Source organism: Scomber scombrus, chromosome 4 (genome assembly GCF_963691925.1).
Source record: "Scomber scombrus chromosome 4, fScoSco1.1, whole genome shotgun sequence".
Lineage (NCBI taxonomy): Eukaryota > Metazoa > Chordata > Actinopteri > Scombriformes > Scombridae > Scomber > Scomber scombrus.
In genome coordinates this window covers 11809832-11831572 of record NC_084973.1, presented here as the reverse complement: position 1 = coordinate 11831572, position 21741 = coordinate 11809832, and the positions used below count along the sequence as shown (strand labels likewise).

The 21741-nt window shown below is 40.8% G+C and overlaps 2 protein-coding genes across 3 annotated transcripts; one reads left to right on the top strand and one right to left on the bottom strand.

The window, feature by feature from the left end:
• Nucleotides 1-4784: 4784 nt before the first annotated feature.
• ido1 (indoleamine 2,3-dioxygenase 1) lies at nucleotides 4785-8982 on the bottom strand. Its single transcript, XM_062418343.1, has 10 exons — nucleotides 8728-8982; nucleotides 8213-8308; nucleotides 8012-8131; nucleotides 7591-7709; nucleotides 7475-7489; nucleotides 7267-7366; nucleotides 7046-7163; nucleotides 6913-6964; nucleotides 6557-6705; nucleotides 4785-6466 (listed from the first exon to the last, which is right to left on the bottom strand). Exons 1-10 carry the CDS (start codon nucleotides 8878-8880, stop codon nucleotides 6099-6101), a joined length of 1290 nt encoding a protein of 429 aa, XP_062274327.1. The 5' UTR covers nucleotides 8881-8982; the 3' UTR covers nucleotides 4785-6098.
• A 2922-nt stretch (nucleotides 8983-11904) lies between these two features.
• On the top strand, nucleotides 11905-21324 carry LOC133979748 (rho-related BTB domain-containing protein 2-like). Of its 2 annotated transcripts, none has more exons than XM_062418341.1 (10): nucleotides 11905-12089; nucleotides 13836-14037; nucleotides 14224-14327; nucleotides 14418-14603; nucleotides 14704-15644; nucleotides 15762-15880; nucleotides 16509-16659; nucleotides 16786-16874; nucleotides 18409-18514; nucleotides 19802-21324. In XM_062418341.1, exons 1-10 carry the CDS (start codon nucleotides 12031-12033, stop codon nucleotides 20005-20007), a joined length of 2163 nt encoding a protein of 720 aa, XP_062274325.1. In that variant the 5' UTR covers nucleotides 11905-12030; the 3' UTR covers nucleotides 20008-21324. The 2 variants fall into 2 exon arrangements, with proteins under 2 accessions (XP_062274325.1, XP_062274326.1); XM_062418342.1 differs by lacking the exon at nucleotides 11905-12089 and adding an exon at nucleotides 12114-12283.
• Nucleotides 21325-21741: the final 417 nt, after the last annotated feature.

Genomic DNA, 21741 nt, shown 5'->3' with positions numbered 1-21741 from the left:
GCGTCTGTTTGCCAACACTGTTCAACCTGAAAACTAGAGCAGGTAAGGAAAAGTTCCTGCCTGTCATATAGTAGTAATAAAGATTCACGAGGACACATAAAAGTTTTGTTACTCATTTGCATAGCAGTATTATCATTCTCTGAAAAGAGATGACAAAACAGGATCCTGTAGTCTTCTGACCTATTTGAAAACATTCTTCATCAGAGAGTAACAGCACAAAACTGTGCATATTTCTTCTTGTCTGCAGTGCAGGGCCTCATGTCCGTGGTCTCCCCAGGCCTGTAAGTTGCACCTGACTGCTCCTCCCATCTGCCTGACCCCATCTGTCTCCAGCTTGTCCCCCGGTCGGAGCAGCCCACCCTCTGCCTGCCTCGGCTCTGCATGCGAACAAGTCCGGATCTCGCCTGGGAGGAAGTTGAATGTTTTTACTGGGAAGTTTGGGATTAGACAACCATTGCAGGATTTTCATTCCATCTCTCGGTAGCTGCACTCCAAAGGAAGCCCCCTTTTTTCTTACATAAGTAAGCCATGGCCAGTGTGGATTAATGAGCTTTATCCCATACAGAAAAAGCAAACTAAACTGTGCGTCCAAAAACTGCAGAACAAAGTGTCCATGGGTCTGACCCTTTTTTTTCTTTTTTTTGGGTGGGGGTGGAGGGGGGAGGCAGCAGACTCTTGTCTCTGCTGCTCTGTGATTAACTGCCATGAAATATTTTGTAATGTATCATTTCACTGCTTGGAAGCATTTCTTAATCAGTGGAATCTGATCCATCAGTCCATCTCCATCTTGTTTCATTTTTGTTACAGAGTTGGCTTATCACTCAACCTGTGATAAATGCTCTAGGGTCTGTGTTGGTGTTCATGGGAACATCCCAGTGGAGATATCATCTCCAGTTCCTGAGGTTATTGGTATTATCTCATAATCCACCCCTGATTTCATTCATGACCTCCTTATCATGCAACGTGCCTATTTGTAGCATGGAATACATGTGAGTGTGTGCACATATAGGCCTATGAGAAAAAATGAGAGATGGACATTTCTCTTTTCCATGTAGGAGATCCCCCTGGGGAACTTCCTGTATTTTTGTAACCCGGATGAGAAGCTGTTGATAACATAAGTGTGTGGGCGCCAGCAGGGAAGGTGACATTAGCGACAACTCAGAGGAAGAGGAAGTCAATCAGCAGAGCAAGAGGGGGGCGGACAATAGCTATGTGGCATGAGAGGAAAGCCAAGTGGGGAAAGTAGGAGTGAACACACACATGAGCTATCTGTCTGTAGGTCAGACGCAGGGCTGGTGGCAGGGAGTACTGTCCTGTGCCTACACGTGCATGCATCTGTATTCATTTGGACATGGCGTGTGTCTGCTCATTTAAGTGCGTGTGCATTTGCATGCGTGTATGTCTGTGTGCATGCATGTGTGGGAGTGTGTGTGTGTGTGTGTGTGTGTGTGTGTGTGTGTGTGTGTGTGTGTGTGTGTGTGTGTGTGTGTGTGGATCGCACAATTGACTGTTTTGCACCTGGCTGGGCCAGTAGTGAGTCAGCAGTGGTGAGAGGTTGAGCTGTATTCCCCGTCACACAGCGCAAAGTTGTTTTAACCTTTTAGACAAAAGGCTTTGACGTGTGTGGGCTTCTGCTAATCCTGTGAGGAAAGCCATCTGAATGTCATGTATTATTCTGGCTGCCATCAAAATCTGATTTAAAATGTGTTTGGTTAAAGTCTCTTGGGAAACCATTCAGCAATTGTAACTAAGTTGTAAGGGCATTTTGGTCACTCCGAGTCTTCCTGCAAAGTGCTGCTCTAATAACTGTCAAGCTCATTCCCATTTTGACTGGCACCTTTCACTCACAGTTCAATTAGAGGGACTCACAGCACACAGGAATTTATTCAGTCACGGCTTGTGCTTCTGAAGTGATCTGCTGCTCTTTGTCTCACATTCATTCAAGTTGACTGAAATTTGTGCTCATTAAATCATTTCTATTGGATATACAACAACAAAATAATACTCCAAACAAACATTACAACAGCAAATTACAAACACACTTATGAGTTATATTTATGTGAAATTTTAACATCTTTCCTAACTTCTTTTTAACTTCTCAGATCATCATTTTCCACACCATGTAGAGTTTAAGGAAGATAAGACAGTTATATTGTATTAAGTGCATTTATTTGAAAAAAACAAACAAACAAAAACAAAACATTAGTGAAATGGCATGAGTTCATTAAGAGTGCCTTGTAGGAAAATAATTTACTTTTTCAAATTCATTATATTTAATTTCAGGCATAACACTGTAACTCACAGTGTCCATCAGATCCAAAGCTGGGAGAATCTCTGCACCAGACTACACAGACTGATGCAGTATTGAGATCACAGGAGGCAAAATGTCACAAGCATTTCCCCTGGAAGAGGAAGAATAAGTGCCTTCCTGTCAGTCAGTGAAATCATCTGGGCTGATTCATCAACACAACAGTAATTCTACACCTCAAAAAGCAGCCTTTCAAGCTGGCTATGATGTCATGACAGCTTTCTTTCTTTTTTTCATGTGGGCATGCAATTTCAGTCAAGTCATTGGGGGAGGAAGTGATAAAGTTGCTGTAAGATGACTACATCAAAAGCCTTTAAACTGCTCCAACAGGCCACACAAGTGATGCACACAGAGAAAAAAAAAGTTTTGAAAGACAGTTTAGGTGAATGACAAGCCTGATGTCTTGTTTGACAGTGACTAGTAGAAAGAAAAGTTATGCCTGAAACACCACAACACTGCCAGTGTTTCGAAAGGCTTCTATGGAAACCTTCCTAAAGGTAATATAGGAGGGATGATTCACACCAGTCTGGAGGTGATCAAGGCATTAGGAGAGTTGTTATGAACACTACTGTATAGACCCTTGCCCCTGGGGTAAACTTTTATGTTCAATGCCTTTACTCAGACCACAAAAGGGTTAGGGTTAGACAAGAGGAAAATGTAGATTACATTTCAGTTTAAAGCATATGATTCAAGAACTCATTTTGCAAGTACAATGAAATTCCTCTTTAACCATACTCTCTAGACAAATTGTGAGCATTTGTGGTAAACAAAATGGTAATAACAGGTGATTATTAGGATGGGTTCACAGTTTTCTTAAATTGTCTTAATACAATATTCAGGTGCCCATATTAACATTTGAACAGGTTTTGCATGCTGAAGTCATTGCTCCTGTACATGCTGACCATTAGAAAATTCAATCTGAATGTGTTAACAATGTAAATGGTGTGGGGGCAAAATCCACAGTCCCTCATGTTGAGCAAAAATGTATTTAAAAGTTTACTTGAAGATAATATGTGACTTCAGGGTTCCTGTTCGCTAAAGTAGAATAATCACATCAAAAACAGGGAATTTGACACTAAAAAGACAATATCTTTGAAAGATATTAAATTGATTTGATTCATTTAGATGGTTGAAGCCTCATAGTAAACTTGTAAATACATTTTGTACAGAGAGAGGAATGTTGATTTTGTCCTCCATTACTTACATTGTAAGCGCATTATAAAGGGATGTCCTAATGGTCAATATGAAAAGGAGGGATGGCTACAGTAAGACATTTCAGTGTTCATTTGTGCACCTGACCGTTGTTTTCAGACAAAAATTGTGATCCTGTCCTTTAAGATTTATAGAGTTTATATTTAACACAATATAACTGAGGGTGTGCCAAAACTGAAATTAATCACGAAGATGTGTCTGACCTGTGGGTGTGTATTAGATATTTGACAAAGACAATGAAGTCAATATGAGAAGAAGGTGGAAAGACGCCCAGAGTCACCTACTGCACTGTACAAGCAGCCTATAATTCCCAGCTACGCCCGGGATGTGCACGCCAAAGATAATCAATCCCTAGCTGCTGCCATTGAAGCTGCTCACTCACAGGGTGAGAAAAGGTCCTGGCTTTGCTTGGCTTGAGGTAAGCAGCATCATAAATTCAATTTTGAAATAACAGTATCCAGGATATCCTGTGGTTAACCACCAAGGCACAGATATCCGATTGATTAACCAAAAGGAGAACCCACGCCTGTAATCCTGTCTGCTCTGATAGATGGAATATGGATGTTTGAGTAGTTTTCATGAAAACAAGAGTGAGTCCAGATGCCCTTTGCCATGAGGAAAATCACTTATTTAGTTTGCTGACTTGATTCTTGATACCCTTTACTTGGCAAGTTTGCACTTTGCACTCTGAACTGGTTGATTCCTTTGGAACACTTAAGCCATACTATTATACAATATTAAAAACTGACACCTTACACATTTGTATTCATTAATACACCTCACACCACTGTCAGTACATAACAAATTATTTGCTTTGTACAGCTTGACGTGTGTCAGTGGGTGTGTGCATGCATTTGTGCGTGTGTCATGTCCTGCAGTGAAACCAGCCACCGCTGTGAGCTGAGGTGAAACTTCAGCGGCCCTGCAGGCCCAGCCCCGACTACACAATGAAGACATCCTTAGAGATGGCCTGTGTTTACCGTCGGGTTGTCAGGGAGTCCTCCACAGTCAGGCAATAAGGAAGGGGATTATTTGCTTTGGCTGTGGAAGAAGGCTCTAATCAGATCACTGTGACATGTGAACACACTGTTTGTCCTCCTCGCCACCCAACTCTCTCCATTCCATCCTTGCGTAGTTTCTGTTCACCTTTCAACTTCTCACCTCGGGTCTTCCTGTCAAGTTCTACAAACAGTTTCTCAAGTTGTGAAACATGTCTGAGAGAGTGGTGCAAGCCAATGTAAAAGGCAACAATGAAAGTCACAGATAGATAAATGCACTTTTAATGTACTTGCTGGACATCAATTAGGAAAACAAAAACATTAAACAAACATCTTTCACACTGAAATCTTACACGTGTAATTGTTTTCTTCCTACAGTATTCACTGCCTCATTGTCTTCCCTGCTACCCAAGAGGACAAGATAAAGTAGATTGCTCAGGTTGGGGGAATCATGTCTAATTGCCACAACGCCTGCTTTATCTGATCTTACACGTCTGTTATTGTAATGAAACACCGGTGGAGACAAGCCAGGAAAGGTGAAGATTACGCAGCATGAACCATTCATGGCACAATCCATCCCTTCATTGCTCTGGGTTTTCCACACTCTCAGTCCAGGAAGTATAGTGTGGCATGTGAGGGCTGGATGTGGGCTGGAGGATGGCAAGAGTGCTGAGGTAACCACTCTGATAAGTGATGCATCTCTGCGCTGCATTGTGCATTGTGCTTCGGCATGACAACCCCATTGTGAAGATGAATAAAGGCTGATTATTTTTGTGAGATGGAAAGCTCAGGTTCCAGCCCGCCGATATTTTAGTGTGATGAATCCAGGATAACTGCTGATACGGATTTCAACACATCTTTAAATGACTGTAACTGATGATGGATATATTTCATCAGGCCTGTTTTGTTGTTAAAAAAAGACAAATCAATGGCCTTGGTGCACACAGGTATTGCCAACTGCTTTACCGTTTTAAAAGCAAACTCTGTGAAATCTTCTCTCTGTCTCAGTTATGATGCTGCTGTTTAGTGCCCTCCCATGGTGCCATTGGGTATTGCAGTATTTAATAATTTTGTGACAGCTGGAAACTTCACATTTACCTTTACTTAACAAAAAAAAAGTCTAAAATTGCCACATGAGGTTAACCTGGTAAAAGATAAATACTGCTACATTATTAAGTTAAAGTAGACAACCCGTCTTTGTTGTTACTATATTACAACTGAACTGAATTTCCAAATAATTTTCCAAAAAGTAAAAGGGGTTTAGTAAGTGGTTTGTGGTAGTTTAGTGGTTGAATTCAATGGAAAGTAGCAGCAATGGTTTGAATTTTGGTTTGGACTGAATGGTGGGTATCACTCATGTCTATGAGGCTGAGGTTTGTTTACAGACACAACAAAGCTAGATGTAACGCAAGCAACCGAGGCCTCTCACTCTCATTTTGCCAAGAGGCATCCTTTAAATGACATAATGGTGTGCTAAGTAATTGGACGTGATTTACTGCTTGTTTTATGTGATATAGCTGACTCTCCACTGTATATCCTTGGTGATGACCAAGGCTGTTGTGTTTCAATTCTTTGCTTGTCTAAGTCAGGAAGGTGTCTCTTGTTTGGTCCCTCACAGTCTTCAGGAAGGTCATAATGCCTGAGCCACCAGTGCCCCTCTCCTCTAGTGCTGTGGGTGCTCTGCTGATCATCTCTCCCTCTGAGTCTTGGCTCTGGTTACGGAGTTGTCGGGCTCGAGCAGCAGGAACTGTGATGAAGCGGCTGACGATATTGATATGATAGCTGCGCAAAGCCAACAATCTTGTGACACATTGCTGAAAGGCCTGGCTTAGCCGCTCACTGGCCTGCTGCTGGACAAAAATCCTCAGGGAAGGTTGCAGTGAGATATCCTGGATCATTTGCTTGTGTGCAGGTGGCATGTAGTCCCTCATGCGGGTTAGAAAGGCACCTACATAAGAGCAGTATCATCACAGTGAGTCTTTCTCATTCATTTCTTGCATTGGTAAAATCTATCAAAGGGAAATAATACTCATCTTACCACTTTTTTTTTCATGTCTGACTCCCAGAAGTTCATCAAAGCAGTGTAGAAGGCTGCTCTGTGCAGCACTTCCTCCTGAATACTCCATTGGTTCTGTCTGTACCCCCTCATAAACCAGGCCCTTTGGCATGCAGGAGTTGTCTTTCCACCTGTGCATATGTATATAGGCACACACACACACACACACACACACACACACACACACACACACACACACACACACACACACACACACACACACACACACACACACACACACACACACACACACACACACACACACACACATTATAAAAGCTTGCTCTACTGCCCAAATGTCATGTAACAATATTTAAAACGAAAGAAGATTTCTGTACCCAGACAGATAGATCCTCATGATGCCATAGAAGACTGATGGCTCCACGTACGCTTTAAAAAACAAATATGCATCAAAATGTTGGGTAATAGGATTAACATTCATACATTAGGACTGTATGTTTGAGCCACTACCATGCATCAGTTTGAGTGCCTCTGTCATGTCCTGTATAGACTGGCTGATGTCCTCTAGGGCTTTGGCCACAGAGTCAGTATCGCCACACCTGACACCATTGATCACAATGGGTATTCTCTGAAACACAGGTTCAGTTTCAATGACTGTCTTTCAATTGCCCCATTTAGTTAAAGTTTGACTTTCCTGAAAACACATTAGAAGACACTGAAAACATCGTCACCCGCAGTGCAGGAACTGCTGCTAGCTCCACCAGCAGAGTGACCATGAAGAAACCTCGAGCACAGTCCCCACCTGGGAGGTTGACCAGCAGCTCCAAGTTCCTGCATGATGCAAGTAAACCTTTTAGTTTACCTTTGACATAACAGACTGAAGCATACATTGTAATGCTATAGTTAATTATGGGCAGATTAAAATGAAAACAGACTTACTCCATGTCAAAAGGCCTGGCACATGAGATATAAGATGGACATGAAAAAGAAAGAGGTCACATTTATTGTTTGTGATGAATGCAACCAAACCACATGCAGAAGGTTTTTAGTTTTACCCTTCTGGGTCCTTTTTCTTCCAGTTAGCCAATACAGCATCTGCATGGGTGAGAATTGGGGGAAGTCCTAAACGCTGTGACACCTCCCAGTATGGAACAGCCAAAGTATGCGGCAGCATCTTGGAGGAAGATTATGAAAATTAGAAAATATGTCAGTTATGCTATTTGAATGAAGAGCAAAGATGACCGCAACCCAACTGTGGAGCTCTGAGCAAAGTGAGAGGCCATCTAGATGCCCGTATTGTATGCCTGTCCGCCATGAGCTGATCATTTGATTCAATTCAGTCTTTCACCAAAATTAGTTGTTTGCCTCAATTTTAAATTCAGCATATGCAAATTATGTCATGTTTATTGAAAAATGTGTTTCGTGGTCTCAGATAGTGAGGGATTGATAGAGTAAATATCACAAAAACAGAGATACCTCAACTGTGTCATTCTCTCCCTCCTGCCAGACGTATCCCATGGTCATAACACTGAGGGCCAGGTGGGCCAGCCGTAACTCCTGGTGTTTCTGCAGAAATTGGCTGCTGAGCAGGGGCATCTGGACAGAGGGAGTTACAACACTAAACCATGGCTCCACAAACATAGTGAACTGTCCTTGATGGTGTATTGTCCCACTTACCTTGTTGATAAGGGAGCGCAACTCTTGAGAGTGCACCAGCTCTGGGACTTGCAGTGCAATATCCATCCATGGCTGGTAGTAAGGTGGAAGCTCTTCCTTTGAATATGAAGTTGAAATGATGAATACATCATCATCATAAAAACAGTGTGTAAATGCTGTTAGTCTTTTTGTTAGTCTGACTTGGCAAAAGATTTAAACAAAATGTGATTTTGTAAACATATGCTGTCCTCAGAATAAAATTCAATACAAAGCCAACATGTGCAATGCCAAATTTCTTCTCTCAGTCAATTTGTCTCAATCAATACAATCAGGCACATGAGTTCACAGTTTTATAACTGCTAAACTATTAGCACAATTTTTAGTTTTTAGAATAAGAATATCATGTATACACTGTTTCCTAACAATCAGATATTTCATTATGACTACCTGAGCATAGTGTAGAAATGTAAAAACTGCACACAAAAAAAGAAGGGAAAAAAAGCTTGAAAACTTGTCATTTAGGCTTTTCCACTTACCAGAGGCTCAGGAAGGATGAAGCCGAGTTCCTCAGAGACATGGTATGAGTCCAGAGAGAATGTAGTTTTGGAGTCTGTTGAAGCAGCAGCCATAGAAAAAAGTGACAGGAACTCACAGACAGCAACACTTCTCCGACTATCTGAATGCTTCATAAGACCCCAACCAGTGTGGACTCTGGCACAGAGTTCACTTTGAAGTTGTTGTCAATAATGGTTGTTTACACAGCATTCATCCCTCACTTCTACTATTGCGCAAGTGTTGCAAATCAGTTCTGTACCTTCACTTTGTGAATCATTAAGTAGAAAACTTCTGCTATCTTTTCAACATTTCCACAAGCACTCACAATGATTAACTACTGTTATATCTGACCTACCACTGCTGTTTTATAGCGCTGTGCAGAGGATTTCTACATTCCTCTTTACATTCAAAATCATTTCAAATGTCATTTATGTGCTTGTGGAAAAACTATTATAGTAGATGATGTGCTTTGCATGTTTTGCGTCTGAAATACTACACTGTCATTTCATCACTTTTTCAATTTATCAGGCAGGTACAGTATGTAAGGGATAAGGATTGTGAAACAAAGTTGTGTTAATTAAGACAGATTTAAAATGATTCATCTGTCTTAAATTGTTTTTGTGAAACTCTGCAGTAGAGGAAATATTGCCTGTTTCTTGTGTAAATAGTGGACAGCCTCAATGAATAAAGGCTGAATAACGAAACATTAAAAAAACTTTGAGTAAGAACAAATTCTAAAGGCCAACATAGAGTTTTCACTCATCTTTATTTATTATTATTGTACATTGTGTTCATAATTATGTTTTACTTGTTAGTACTTATGTTTTATAGTTTTATCAAGATTTTGCTTGATTCTTCTCATGCAAGCAGCCAACTTACAGTCATAAAGCTTTCACATATGATAGCTTCTTTTTTCTTCATTGTTTGGTTGATAATGCCTGATAAGTATCCATTATGGATACTTACTTTTTTATGGCCGAGTAATACAGCGAGGCTTGAGGATATTTAGACTGTCAGCCTCACCTGGTGGTGCAGACTGGACATTACAGGAGTTAAATAAAAAAGGTACAATTTGGATCTTTATCATTCAGGCCCTACGAGGAGAACAAAAAGTGCATTTTCCTGTGGGAACTTGTTGATGAGATTTGAGAAAGCTGAAATGTGCATCCACACAGACACATCCAATAGAAATACCCAAGATAAAAATATGTCAAAGCATCTGCATAGATTAATGCTTATGTGAATCAACATAACGAGTCGAGGCATTTTTTACGCAACAACTGCACTGCAGCTTTGGCATTAATGTGTTCTAAAATCCCAAAGTATAACGGTCAGCTGTAATTTGATCCCCCTGGTCTCAAAGTTAAGATGTACAAACACTGGAGTGCATTGTTAGACTGTGTGAATGACATAGTTCAGAGCAGCACAGTCACAGTGGTAAAAGATAAACATGCAGCCACAAGCTCTTGAGAATAACTATTGCATTTTATTTTGTGGATTTAGCTGTACCTAAACTGCATCAAGTGAGGCTGTGAGGACAGAAGAGTAAAAACAAACTTTGCCGACAGTGAAAACTCTTTCTCAGTAGGCCTCACATCGTCTGTGCACCATGGCTATCGGTACATATGAATGGTAAGTAGTTAATTATTACAGACCAATCCTGGTCAAGAATTGCATTTTTCCAGGTTGATTTATCACTCTAGTGATTTAAATTCCCCCAACTGCAACTGCTGCCCAGCATGAACTAATCTGGCTGCCAATAAGAGCCAGTGCTGTGTGTGTCAACAATGTTAAAGGTGAGAAATTAGCCAATGCTCCTTATCATTTACATCAGACCTTCAGAGCCAAATACATTAACATTGTTTCTGGTTTCACATATGGAGCAAAACGCTGCAAATACAGCAGCATCATTGACCAAAACAAGGATGATATGTTGATGATATGGAGGAAATATTATCAATAGATCAAATAGAAAAATTGGTCTGTGAATTGACCTTGTGATACTCCAGTGTTGTGAGGAAAAGAATACATTTATTGCATGCATGTTGAATGCAATTTGTCCAATTTGTTTGAATCTACAGCATCTTTTATACAATTTACGGTACAAATCATCAAGACTAACACCACTAATTTTACACTTAAAGGTAAGTTAACATTGCAGGGAGTGCAACACAGCCTGTTAAAACAAAAAACCTGATGATGTCATCAGGGTTATATTGGTGTGGGGTAAGACAACATACTTATAACAGCACAGGAGAGAGTTTTAAAGACATTTGCATTTGTTTAAATACATTTGCATTTCTTGCTGTTGATTGCATCATGGGAGTTGTGGGATACTTGCATTTCTTTGCTACTGCCGCTTTGATTTTTGTCACCCAACTTCAAGAACTTGAAAAAACAGCAAAAGAAAAAAGAAAAGTAGTGACACATTGAGGAAAGGAAGTCATAATGAACAGTTTAGTCTAAAACACATTTTAATCACTTAAACAGTTGATTATCTCTACGAAGCTCATTATGACTCAGACAGTTTTTCCAGTACTGTTGATAATACAGAAGTGAAATCATAAAAACAATTTTGTTACTAATTGTGTGCCTGCAATCTTTACCCATTTCATCCTCATGTATCTGCCATTAATGCAACATATGTGTGTATAGGCTACTGTAGGCTATACATGCACAAGTTAATCACTAGTTTCTCCCTGCAGGATCTGAGCCCCACCTGTCATACATGCATCCCACTTGAATGCAACACTTTCAATTATCTCTTTGGGAAACTGACCATTCATGCTGGAGTCTGTGGGGCAACACTGTGCACATCTTACGCATGAGGACTGTTAAATTGCATTTTGTGACATTCACAACATTAAACATAATTAGTAAATCAGTCTTTTATGAAACAGATTTTTAAAAGCGTGTGCTAGACTGGAGGCCAGTGTGTCTGGGCTGCTTAGGAGCTGTGGAATGAGATTTACGCGACTTTAAAGTGGTCCAGTGTTTTGTAATGAATGTTTTTTTTTCCGTCTGTGCGGCTGCCTATTATTAGCTACGGAGGCCTTACAGTAAGTGGAGGTGGTTCTATGACGGTCAGGGCTGCAGCTCTGTGCCGCACCGACAGGCTTTAGAACAGCCTTCCTGTATTTTGGCAAATGCAATCGGACTTATCGCGCGGATCCAGAGGACTTTTCCTACAACATCTGCGGTCGGCCGCCAATTTTCAATGCTTGTTCACCTTGCCCTGAAGATGAAGTTAAATACGAGCTGCCGTCAGGTGCAAGCCGCATCCGATGGAGCCCTTTTTATCTCGTTCATCGACCAACCCAATGCAGCACTTCCTTATGTTGCGGTAAGGGGGGAGGAATGACACATTTCCTGCAAGGGAATCAAACTGCTTTTTATTGCCTTAACGCCTGTTTTTGCGCTGAACACGGACCCAGATAAACAGGCTCCAGAGTCAGTGACGGGGTGTTACATAACGCGTAATGCAGCAGAGCCTCATGACTAGTGTCTCGGTGGTGGAGGGACTGTTCGGTCCTCCTGGTAGGATATGCACAATTTCATCATCTTTGTTGTGTATGATAACTGAGGCTGCAAGGCTATATACGTATCTGTGATTTAATGGGAGGATAGTCTGACGGGGTTGTATGGATTATATATGCCTATAATATCTGATATAACAAATGATTCATTAATTCGGGAGTTGCGCAGTGTAGACTGTAACAGGAAAGGGCATGCGAATGAGCAACATTATATGCGGTGTGTCTCTATAGTATATAGGCCCAGCCTAAGGTCAGACTTTCAGATGTTTTTATATGTCTTAATATAGATGACACCCAGCCTATAGGGACGCCGATTGTGCAGTCAATGAAAGGCAGATTTTGTGAATGGCTACAAGCAAGTGACCGTTAGAAAAAAACAAAACTGCTTTTTACAGCATAGCATACAAAAAACTATCCAAATGTGATAGGTCTATTTAAGATAAACAGTGCTTTTCTGATTGTGAGACATTTTGTGGTATCTAATGTTTGGTTTAGTGAAAGATGGACAAATGGATGCACCCATGAGTCCTTTGAGGGGTGGATGGGGGGTTGGGGAGGGTCCAGTCAGGTACATGAAGTCCAAGAGTAGTTGACCTAATTCAGAGGAAGCTGAGAGTCTAAATATAAATGACTTTTCTAAATAAAGGTGGTGCCCACTCCTCTGTTTCTCAAAAGACAAAACTCTTTGGATCAAGACTCAGATAGTGATCTGGTCATTGAGTTCGATGTACTGTGTGTTGTACTGGCAAACGTAACAATGGACTGTTGTAGTCCATTTGAGACTAGCCTCCCATAGTATATGAATTATTATAATCATTTTAATGTGCTACTCTTTGTTGAATTTTTTTTTTAATCCTTCATTGTTGAATACATGTGATGATTGTCTGATATAGGCTGTAACACACAGAAACACATGCTACAGTTCCCTTGGAAACCAGTCCAGGTGCCTAAATCATGAGCCACCATTTTCAAGAGACAGAAATAGTCTATTTACCTATTCCCTCCATTTCATTTTTTGTGTGTTTCATTTGTGTATGACAGATTTCTAGTACTTGATATTATATATGAAGGCTATGATGTTACAAGACAACCTTAAAGGGAACGTTGTTTGGATTGTAATAGATTGTAAGAGGAACAGTAATCAGACAAAGGTATTTTAGGCTGACAGTGGTTGATGGAATTACAAACATATATGGGTGGGATAGTATCAGCCTCTATGAACCCATAGTAGACAAACAACAATCTTTTCCCTTTAAAAAATATTTTTTACAGAAATATGATTCTGCAGCTCTGCATTTGTGGCCCATTTTTGCTTGCTTGTCGCTTTAATTTTTTTTTCCTATATCAGGAACAGGGACAGGGAACTTGTGAATGGGCGCAGTGAAGTCACAAGACCATCCATTGATAGCTCTGTAGACAGAACGAGCAGTGCAGATGAGGAGAAGTCACAGTGTCTAATATCCACATTGATCCATGTTCCTGTGGTGTTCAGGACGATAGCATAGGATTTCAGGTACTGATGTGGCTTCCTGTGCTTCTTTGTGTTTCGGCAGGTCCCAGTTGACAGATTCTGATATGGACTATGAGAGGCCAAACGTTGAAACTATCAAGTGTGTGGTAGTGGGAGACAATGCTGTTGGAAAGACCCGCCTTATCTGCGCTCGGGCCTGCAATGCCACGCTGACTCAGTACCAGTTACTTGCTACACATGTGCCCACAGTCTGGGCAATCGACCAGTACAGAGTTTGCCAGGAGGTGAGTGTGCAACTCTGCCACTGATTGAAGATGTGTGCATGTTTTAAAAATGTGAAAAGATGTTTTTGAGGTTTTTTATCTCAACAAAGCTAAATCTGTACATGAATAAATCAATATATTGTCATTATTTTCACTTTTTGCTTTGCATTTATTCACTAGTGATGGTTAGATGTTATCTCTTATTAGGTATTAGAGCGCTCCAGAGATGTGGTGGATGATGTTAGTGTGTCCCTTCGCCTCTGGGATACTTTCGGAGACCATCATAAGGACCGTCGTTTTGCATACGGCAGGTGAGATACCATAAAATTATGTGTTAGTATACTAATATTTTGTCTGGTGTGATCTAATTTTAAGGGAATATGTCCTGGTGTTTACTTTAGGTCTGATGTGGTGGTACTGTGCTTTTCAATCGCCAACCCCAACTCTCTGTACCATGTGAAGACCATGTGGTACCCTGAGATCAAGCATTTCTGCCCCCGTGCTCCTGTTATCCTAGTGGGCTGTCAGCTGGACCTGCGCTATGCAGACCTGGAGGCAGTGAACAGAGCACGGAGACCATTAGCAAGGTATGAGGATTTGATAGGTTTAGGTGGAAATAAAAGGTTGTGACTTGATACTTACTCCAATAATAATTTTATGCCTTTGATACATTTTGCTCTTTTTCAGACCTATTAAATCCAATGAGATTCTTCCTCCAGAGAGAGGCCGGGAGGTGGCCAAAGAGTTGGGAGTGCCATATTACGAAACCAGTGTTGTGGCTCAATTTGGAGTCAAGGACGTCTTTGATAATGCTATCCGAGCTGCACTCATCTCACGCCGCCACCTGCAGTTTTGGAAATCTCACCTCAGAAATGTACAGCGGCCTCTCCTTCAGGCACCCTTCCTGCCACCGAAACCTCCTCCGCCTATAATCACTGTGCCTCCTCCCCCATCTACCACGGAGGAGCATCCGGTCGGTCTTTTGGAGGACCCACACTGTGCTGATGTCATCCTGGTCCTGCAGGAGCGACAGAAAATCTTTGCACACAAGATATATTTGGCGACATCCTCTTCAAAGTTTTATGACCTCTTTATTATGGACACACAAAGTGAGGAGACTGAAAAGCCCTCTCGTGGTCCTCTCTCTGGCCGAGAGCTGCTGATGCGTGCTGCTAGCTTTGATGTTTGCGAGAGCAGCGATGACGGAGACAGGGCCAACCTGAGAGCCTGCACTAGTGATGGTACCTTGAAAGACTCTGAGGGTGGCCGACGGGGCAGATTGCTTTCCGCGTGGAGCCGAGCTTTTATGAGCATCCAGGAGGAGCTGGTCGATGATCCAGTAACATACAGCCCCAGGCCCATGACTGTAGTGCACATGGACCAGTCCATGCAGCTGGGTCCATTTCGAGCAGTACTTCGCTACCTGTACACAGGTCAGCTGGACGAGAATGAGAAAGAGCTAATGCACATTGCACACATTGCTGAGCTGCTGGAGGTCTTTGACCTGCGAATGATGGTGGCAAACATACTCAACAATGAAGCCTTTATGAACCAAGAAATCACCAAAGCCTTCCATGTACGCCGCACAAACAGAGTCAAAGAGTGCTTGGCCAAAGGCACCTTTTCTGGTACATGTACATGTTCATTGTGTTGTTCTGCTTGAAGTAGAGGAGATGCAGATTTAAATTAGTAATTATCAATGCACAAAATTGAAAGAACTTTAAATAAGTGTCTGTGTGTTGCAGATGTTGTGTTCAAGCTAGATGATGGGACGATAATGGCCCACAAACCTTTACTCATCTCTAGTTGTGACTGGATGGCAGCTATGTTTGGCGGGCCTTTTGTGGAGAGCTGCACCAAAGAGGTGAGTCAACCTGCATCACGGGGTTGTTGTGATGTGAAATAAGACCCACAGAGCTCATGTACAGATAAAAGGCTATATTTATTCCACAATGCTCCTATTTTCGAGTGGCATTCTTATCATCAGTCGATTTATAAAACAGCTGCATTTAAAATGTAATTATTGTATAATTACACGATGCACACCAGTGCAGCAAAGATCAATACACACACTGACCTAAGTAGAGCCATGAACTATGTGATCTGTGTGCGAAGTATAATTTAATTAGAGGATTGTAAATCTGTGGTAATACAATTACTCTGGCTTCTGTGATCCTAACATACTTGGGTTCATGAGCTTAGTTCCTGTTTTTCTGGCTCAACAGTAATATTACCGGAAGATAACACAGTGGGGTCAAAAAGTCTGAGACTCTTTTTCCATGGGAAAGTGGTCAGACTTTTGAACCCCACTGTATGTGTGATACTTTTTTTGCTTCTTAGTAAAAATTACTCCCTCAGGTAAAATTTGAGATCCAAAGACTGTCCAGTGTCAAATGACCAAGTTGTAAGTGAAAAATAGATTTCACCTCACCTTTTTACTAAAAGCGTTGTGTCCTTAAGTCATGACTGTGTTACATGTGTCTATTTCTAAGGTGCTGTTTCCCAACACAACTCGCAGCTGCATGAGGGCTGTGCTAGAATATCTCTATACGGGGCGGTTTTGTTCTCGGTCTGACCTGGATGCAATGGAGCTTATTGTTCTTGCCAATCGACTTTGCCTCCCCCACCTGGTTGCACTTACAGGTATTACATTTGTCATAGCTATTACCCTCTTCAGTAGATAAACCACAGGAGCATTGTGTTACATAAGACCATTGTGTGTGTTTGCAAGTTAATGCCTAGAGTGACTAGTTTTTATGTCTCTTTCAGAACTCTACACAGTAACAGTATTGACGGAGGCGGCGATGATGGGAGCTGACATTGATGGAGATGTTCTGCTGTATTTGGATATGGCCCAGGTACTGTGACCTATCAAATATTTCAAAACAGGAGCAGCTAAAGCACTTATGTAATGCTTTGGCAAATTGGATTTTTATTTATGAGGTCATCTCTCAGGGAGAACTGCTCTGGAGGCAAAAATAATCTTCACACCTAGACGGTCAAGCCAAAGAAACATTTTGTCAGCGTGCAAGTCAGCTAATTGGCAAAATGAATGGCAAAGGATCTCTGTTGCTGTGGACATTCAGGACATCTCAGCACTTTAGTTTATATCATCTTCAGACGCAGATGTGCTTCTTGTTTAGCTATATTTTATCTCACATGCAATGCTGGTGGTATTTTGCTGTAGTGTGCTTCACTAAAGCATAAAAACAAAGGGCCTGATTTACTAAGATCCCAAATAACGGTTACTAAAATGCATGTGCAGTGCAACAGATTGCATGTTTAGTTAGCGTGCGTTTTGCGGGTGATCTACTAAGAATAACTACGCAAATAACAACAGGGTGCAGACGGCAGTATTTAAATGAGGGTTTTGCGTGTCTTAATGGAGAGTTTGGACGAGCAGAAAGCCCTGCAAGCGCAAAATGAAATCTGATCACATGGAATTAGAAGTTCTAGTGGAAGAGGTTAACAAATATATTGAGTTATAGCAAAGAAATATTACTAAAAAAATGCTATATGGGAGATTATTTGTGACTAAGTCAATGCTGTTAGTAAAACCAAAAATGTTCCACTCCAAACTATTAACACGGGTGGAAAAAATCAGTTCTCTGCATATTCTGTCATTGTGCCTCTGTCTCCTCCTCACCACAGTGACAGCAGTCATCTGTGCGCAGTGCGCAGCCGGTTGATACCTGCCCTTCAAAGGTATTATTTATAGACGCAGTTACCGTCAGCTACATTTCCTTCGATTTTGGTAAATCACAATGCGCGTGCTAAATAACATATTTGCATTTTCTCCTCCCTGTATTTTGCACACTGGGGTTAAAACGCTAACCTAACCCTAACCCTCACCCTAAATGGACAGCATGTACTATCTTGCACATTTGAAAGATGCAAGCCTCAGTGCGCCGTGTTAGTAGATCAGCTTGCACATTTTTTGCGGGTGATGTCAAGTTTGCACACGTTTTTACACACGCAAATCTTTAGTAAATCAGGCCCATAGTGTAAACTCAAATGGTAGGGGCCTGAAGGTGGCTCTTGCATTTTTACCTAATCTTGAGGACTTGTGAATGGGCCTGGTGTCCAGGGCCCACCAGCCGGTTAATCTGGTCATATGCAACCTTGTCAATCTATACTTTGTCAGCTTTAGCTGTACTTGGTCTGTTGCCATACTAATGTTAGCATGCTAATATTAACATCAACAATAACAATAGTAGAAAAATAATAAGCTAAATCAGTGTAGCTATTAAAGTATAGCTGATATTTACAATAAGGACCACTGTGATAAATGACTGCAACTGAAAACATGAAAACATCGTCTGAACAGCACTGCTTGTCAAGTACAAAAAATAATTCAAAATGCAAAAATGAATATATCTTGTATCTTGACAGTTCCATGGTGCCCAGCAGCTGACTGGCTGGTGCCTTCACCACATCTGCACCAACTACAACAGCGTTTGCCGCAAGTTCCCCCGAGACATGAAGGCCAAGTCTACAGGTAACACACATGTGATCTGGCAGCACGCCAGCACAAACAACATAGAGGTGACCGTTAGTACCCTCTCACTTATACTCAACACCTGCCTGGTGTACGATATGGAAACACAGCTACTTGAGTGCATTGCTAGTGTGCAGTTTATGAAGCCACGGATTTGTGTCTCTTGTCTGGCCATTTGGGTACAGTATGACACAAAAACATCTTTAATAGGCTTTAAGGAAAGTTGGCCAGTTAAAATTAAATCGGTAAAAGCAGATTAAGTTCACTGGACCTACTCTGCCTCAGTAAGACTTATATTTAGTTTTAAGCTCTTCATAAGCAAAAATATTTATTTCATTATATAGTCAAGAACTCTTGAAGTTAATGGTTACTGCCTACACTGTATTTATCAAAAATAATTTGATTTCACGCTTTGCTGTGTCCATATTTAATCTTTTTAATGGACATACAGGGATGGAAAACATTGGATTTGTAATATAAGAAGATTTTTGTATTATCTGGTTCTTGGGGGGGAAAAACTATTCAGTAATGAGGAGGGAAGGAAGGCAATTACATAAAATGGCTACTTAACACACATTTTCTCTATGAATGTTTTTAATTTTATACATGGAATTGATGTTTTTCTTTTACATTATAGTATAACTTAAATGGAACAGTTTGACCGTGTTGGAAGTTTGTTCATTTTTGGTGGAAAGTCACTGTACATTAGAAGATCAAAACCACTGGTTATAAAATCTTCCTACCATTACCTCTAAAGCTAATGAATTAACTATAAAATTGAATTAATAATATGCCATTTTTTAAATTTATAGTATTATTTCTTGTCGAGTCTCACTACTTCTTGTCTTGCAACCTCTCTGTGATGACAAGACTCCAGGAAGTCAATACGCCTGGCCAAAAACAACTTGTAACATCTGGTGAGAATCAGGCTAGCTGTTTTTCACTGTGTTTCTATTCTTTGTGCTAAGATAAGCTAACCAACTGCTGGGAGTAGTTTCATATTTACCGTTCAAACGACAGAAGTATAAATCTTGTTGTCTCAAAACTATTCTTGTAAAGATTTATCTTTAAGATTTCCTTCATAATGTATTGTTTGGACAGAAAATATTATAGGATCAAAAGGCTAATATCACCAAAGTCAGTCTCATTAACTGATATGGACTGTAATTTCTGACCAGATTAGTGTTGAAAAACATTGAAAGCAGTTCATATTCATTGCACAGGACAGTTCTAGGTTATGTGGCTGTGACTCTTTTTTTCTAATCCATAAATGTTTTTCTGATACAGAGAACCAAGAATACTTTGAGAAACATCGCTGGCCACCAGTGTGGTACCTGAAGGAGGATGACCACTACCAAAGAGCACGTAAAGAGCGTGACAAGGAGGACTACCTGTACCAGAGACGACAATGTAAACGCAAGTGGCTCTTCTGGAACCTTCCTTCCTCCCCAAACTCAAACTCTCCTTCTTCTGGTTCATCTGCGGTCATCTGAGAAAGTGGTAAGGCCAAGTCCACCCTGGAGATCAGTGTGGGTGTGAGTTCTAAAAGGTACAAAAGAAGAAGTACACCCCAATTATTCAGGCACACAGTTTCTCCTCTTGTTTGTTTGCCTCTGCAGTCAAACAGCACTCCTCCAGGTTTGCAAGGTCAGCTCAATCTGATAGTTAAAGTAACATGTTTTGTTCTTTAGATGTTCAGGTTGGTGTAAATGAGACTCAAACCTCAGTGATATGAACCTCACTAACAAATGGCACAGTGTAACTGGCGCAAATAACAACTCATATTGTTATATATTCCACCACCTGGGTTAAGTTTTTAAAATAGGACTCTGCTGGCACAGAACTTTCCATCTATGATCATAATTGATCATTTTTTGTCATTCAACCTGAACTGATAACCAAGTGCTGCTTATCAGCTGCAACCAGCAAATCAACACAGAACTCAAGTCTCAGAGATATAACACTTTGCCCTTAAGTGTTTGTACAATCTACCAAACTATGTGTACAGTATGAGCTCATCAACAGGATGTAACAATAGTATAGCCTGCCAGGAATCAATTGTTAAAGTCATATACACTAATCATGCTGATTATGATTGCGTCTACAAAAATGAAACCACTGGCAAGTTCAGCTCCTGTTTGTTTTTGTACAGTCATTCTATTTTTGAATGTTTGTGTACAGCTTGCACAGCTAAAAGTGATGTGAGTCAGGACACACTCAATATTTACGTATTGTGATCTTGTGATTTGTGGCCTCTTGTCACAAAAGGGCTTTAGCTTACATGAATGCATTCAGTGTCCCAAGACACAAGAGATCCCAAATCAAAGAAAATATCTGTATTTTCTGTAAAATGCCAGCAAAAACACATTTATTTTATTACTTGTGTGTTGCTCGATGAGGCACACATGTATCTAGAGTCCTTCAATTTTACTTTGACTGGTTTCATCAGCTTGATCACTGTCACCCTGGAAAGCAACACATTATCACAGATCTGATGTATTCTATAACCAACAGCAGCATTTCTGGAGCTGAAATGACTACGTGTACACTACCATTCCTCTGTGATCTGTCACTGGTGGTGATTTGGCCTTTAGAGATTTATCTTAGTTGATCAGAGGACACCCCCTGACTGTCTGCAGTTGGCTATGTAAGACTTGTACATGCAGGAGGCTTCCTCATGCCTGGGTGAAGTCATCCGTATTCTTCTACACATCTCCAGCACTTTCTGGACTCTTCTCCACAGAGACACACAAGAACCTTCAGTAGCAGCATCCTGGCACATGGCTCTAAAGACAGTATAGTGCCATGACACACTGCGGCACATTTTAAAGGAACTGGGGAAGAAACAAAAACGTATTTAAATATGTTTCAAAAGAGTTGTGAAGAGGCTTAGATCAAATCATTTTCTTGATTTGTTTTGCACACCTCACAGTATATGTTCAAAATTGTCATCTACTGTTGTTGTTGTTGTACTTGATTGTAGGATGGACTGCAGCATTTTGTGTATTTGTAAGCATGGTGCTCAGTGAAGACTGGTAGTATTGTAAATTGTACAATATATCAGATGAACTGCAAGTAACTTGCATTACTCGAATGTACAGTTACCCAATATTGTGCACTGCAGGCAGTGAGCAGAGTAGTACAGTATTACTGAGTAATACATAGACTTGACTAATCTGACTTGCATTTAGTTACTGCGCAGCTACACACTGTTGTTGAAAAAAACT

Excerpts from the sequence above, each read along its gene's own strand:
- ido1 (XM_062418343.1), bottom strand. The coding sequence starts at position 8,880 with ATGAAGCATTCAGATAGTCGGAGAAGTGTTGCTGTCTGTGAGTTCCTG. Across the intron at positions 8,309-8,727 it reads TCATCCTTCCTGAGCCTCTG|GAAGAGCTTCCACCTTACTA; the intron begins GTAAGTGGAAAA and ends TCATATTCAAAG. Across the intron at positions 7,164-7,266 it reads CAGCAGTTCCTGCACTGCGG|AGAATACCCATTGTGATCAA; the intron begins GTGACGATGTTT and ends CCTGTGTTTCAG.
- LOC133979748 (XM_062418341.1), top strand. The coding sequence starts at position 12,031 with ATGGAGCCCTTTTTATCTCGTTCATCGACCAACCCAATGCAGCACTTC. Across the intron at positions 14,604-14,703 it reads GCACGGAGACCATTAGCAAG|ACCTATTAAATCCAATGAGA; the intron begins GTATGAGGATTT and ends GCTCTTTTTCAG. Across the intron at positions 16,875-18,408 it reads TGTATTTGGATATGGCCCAG|TTCCATGGTGCCCAGCAGCT; the intron begins GTACTGTGACCT and ends GTATCTTGACAG.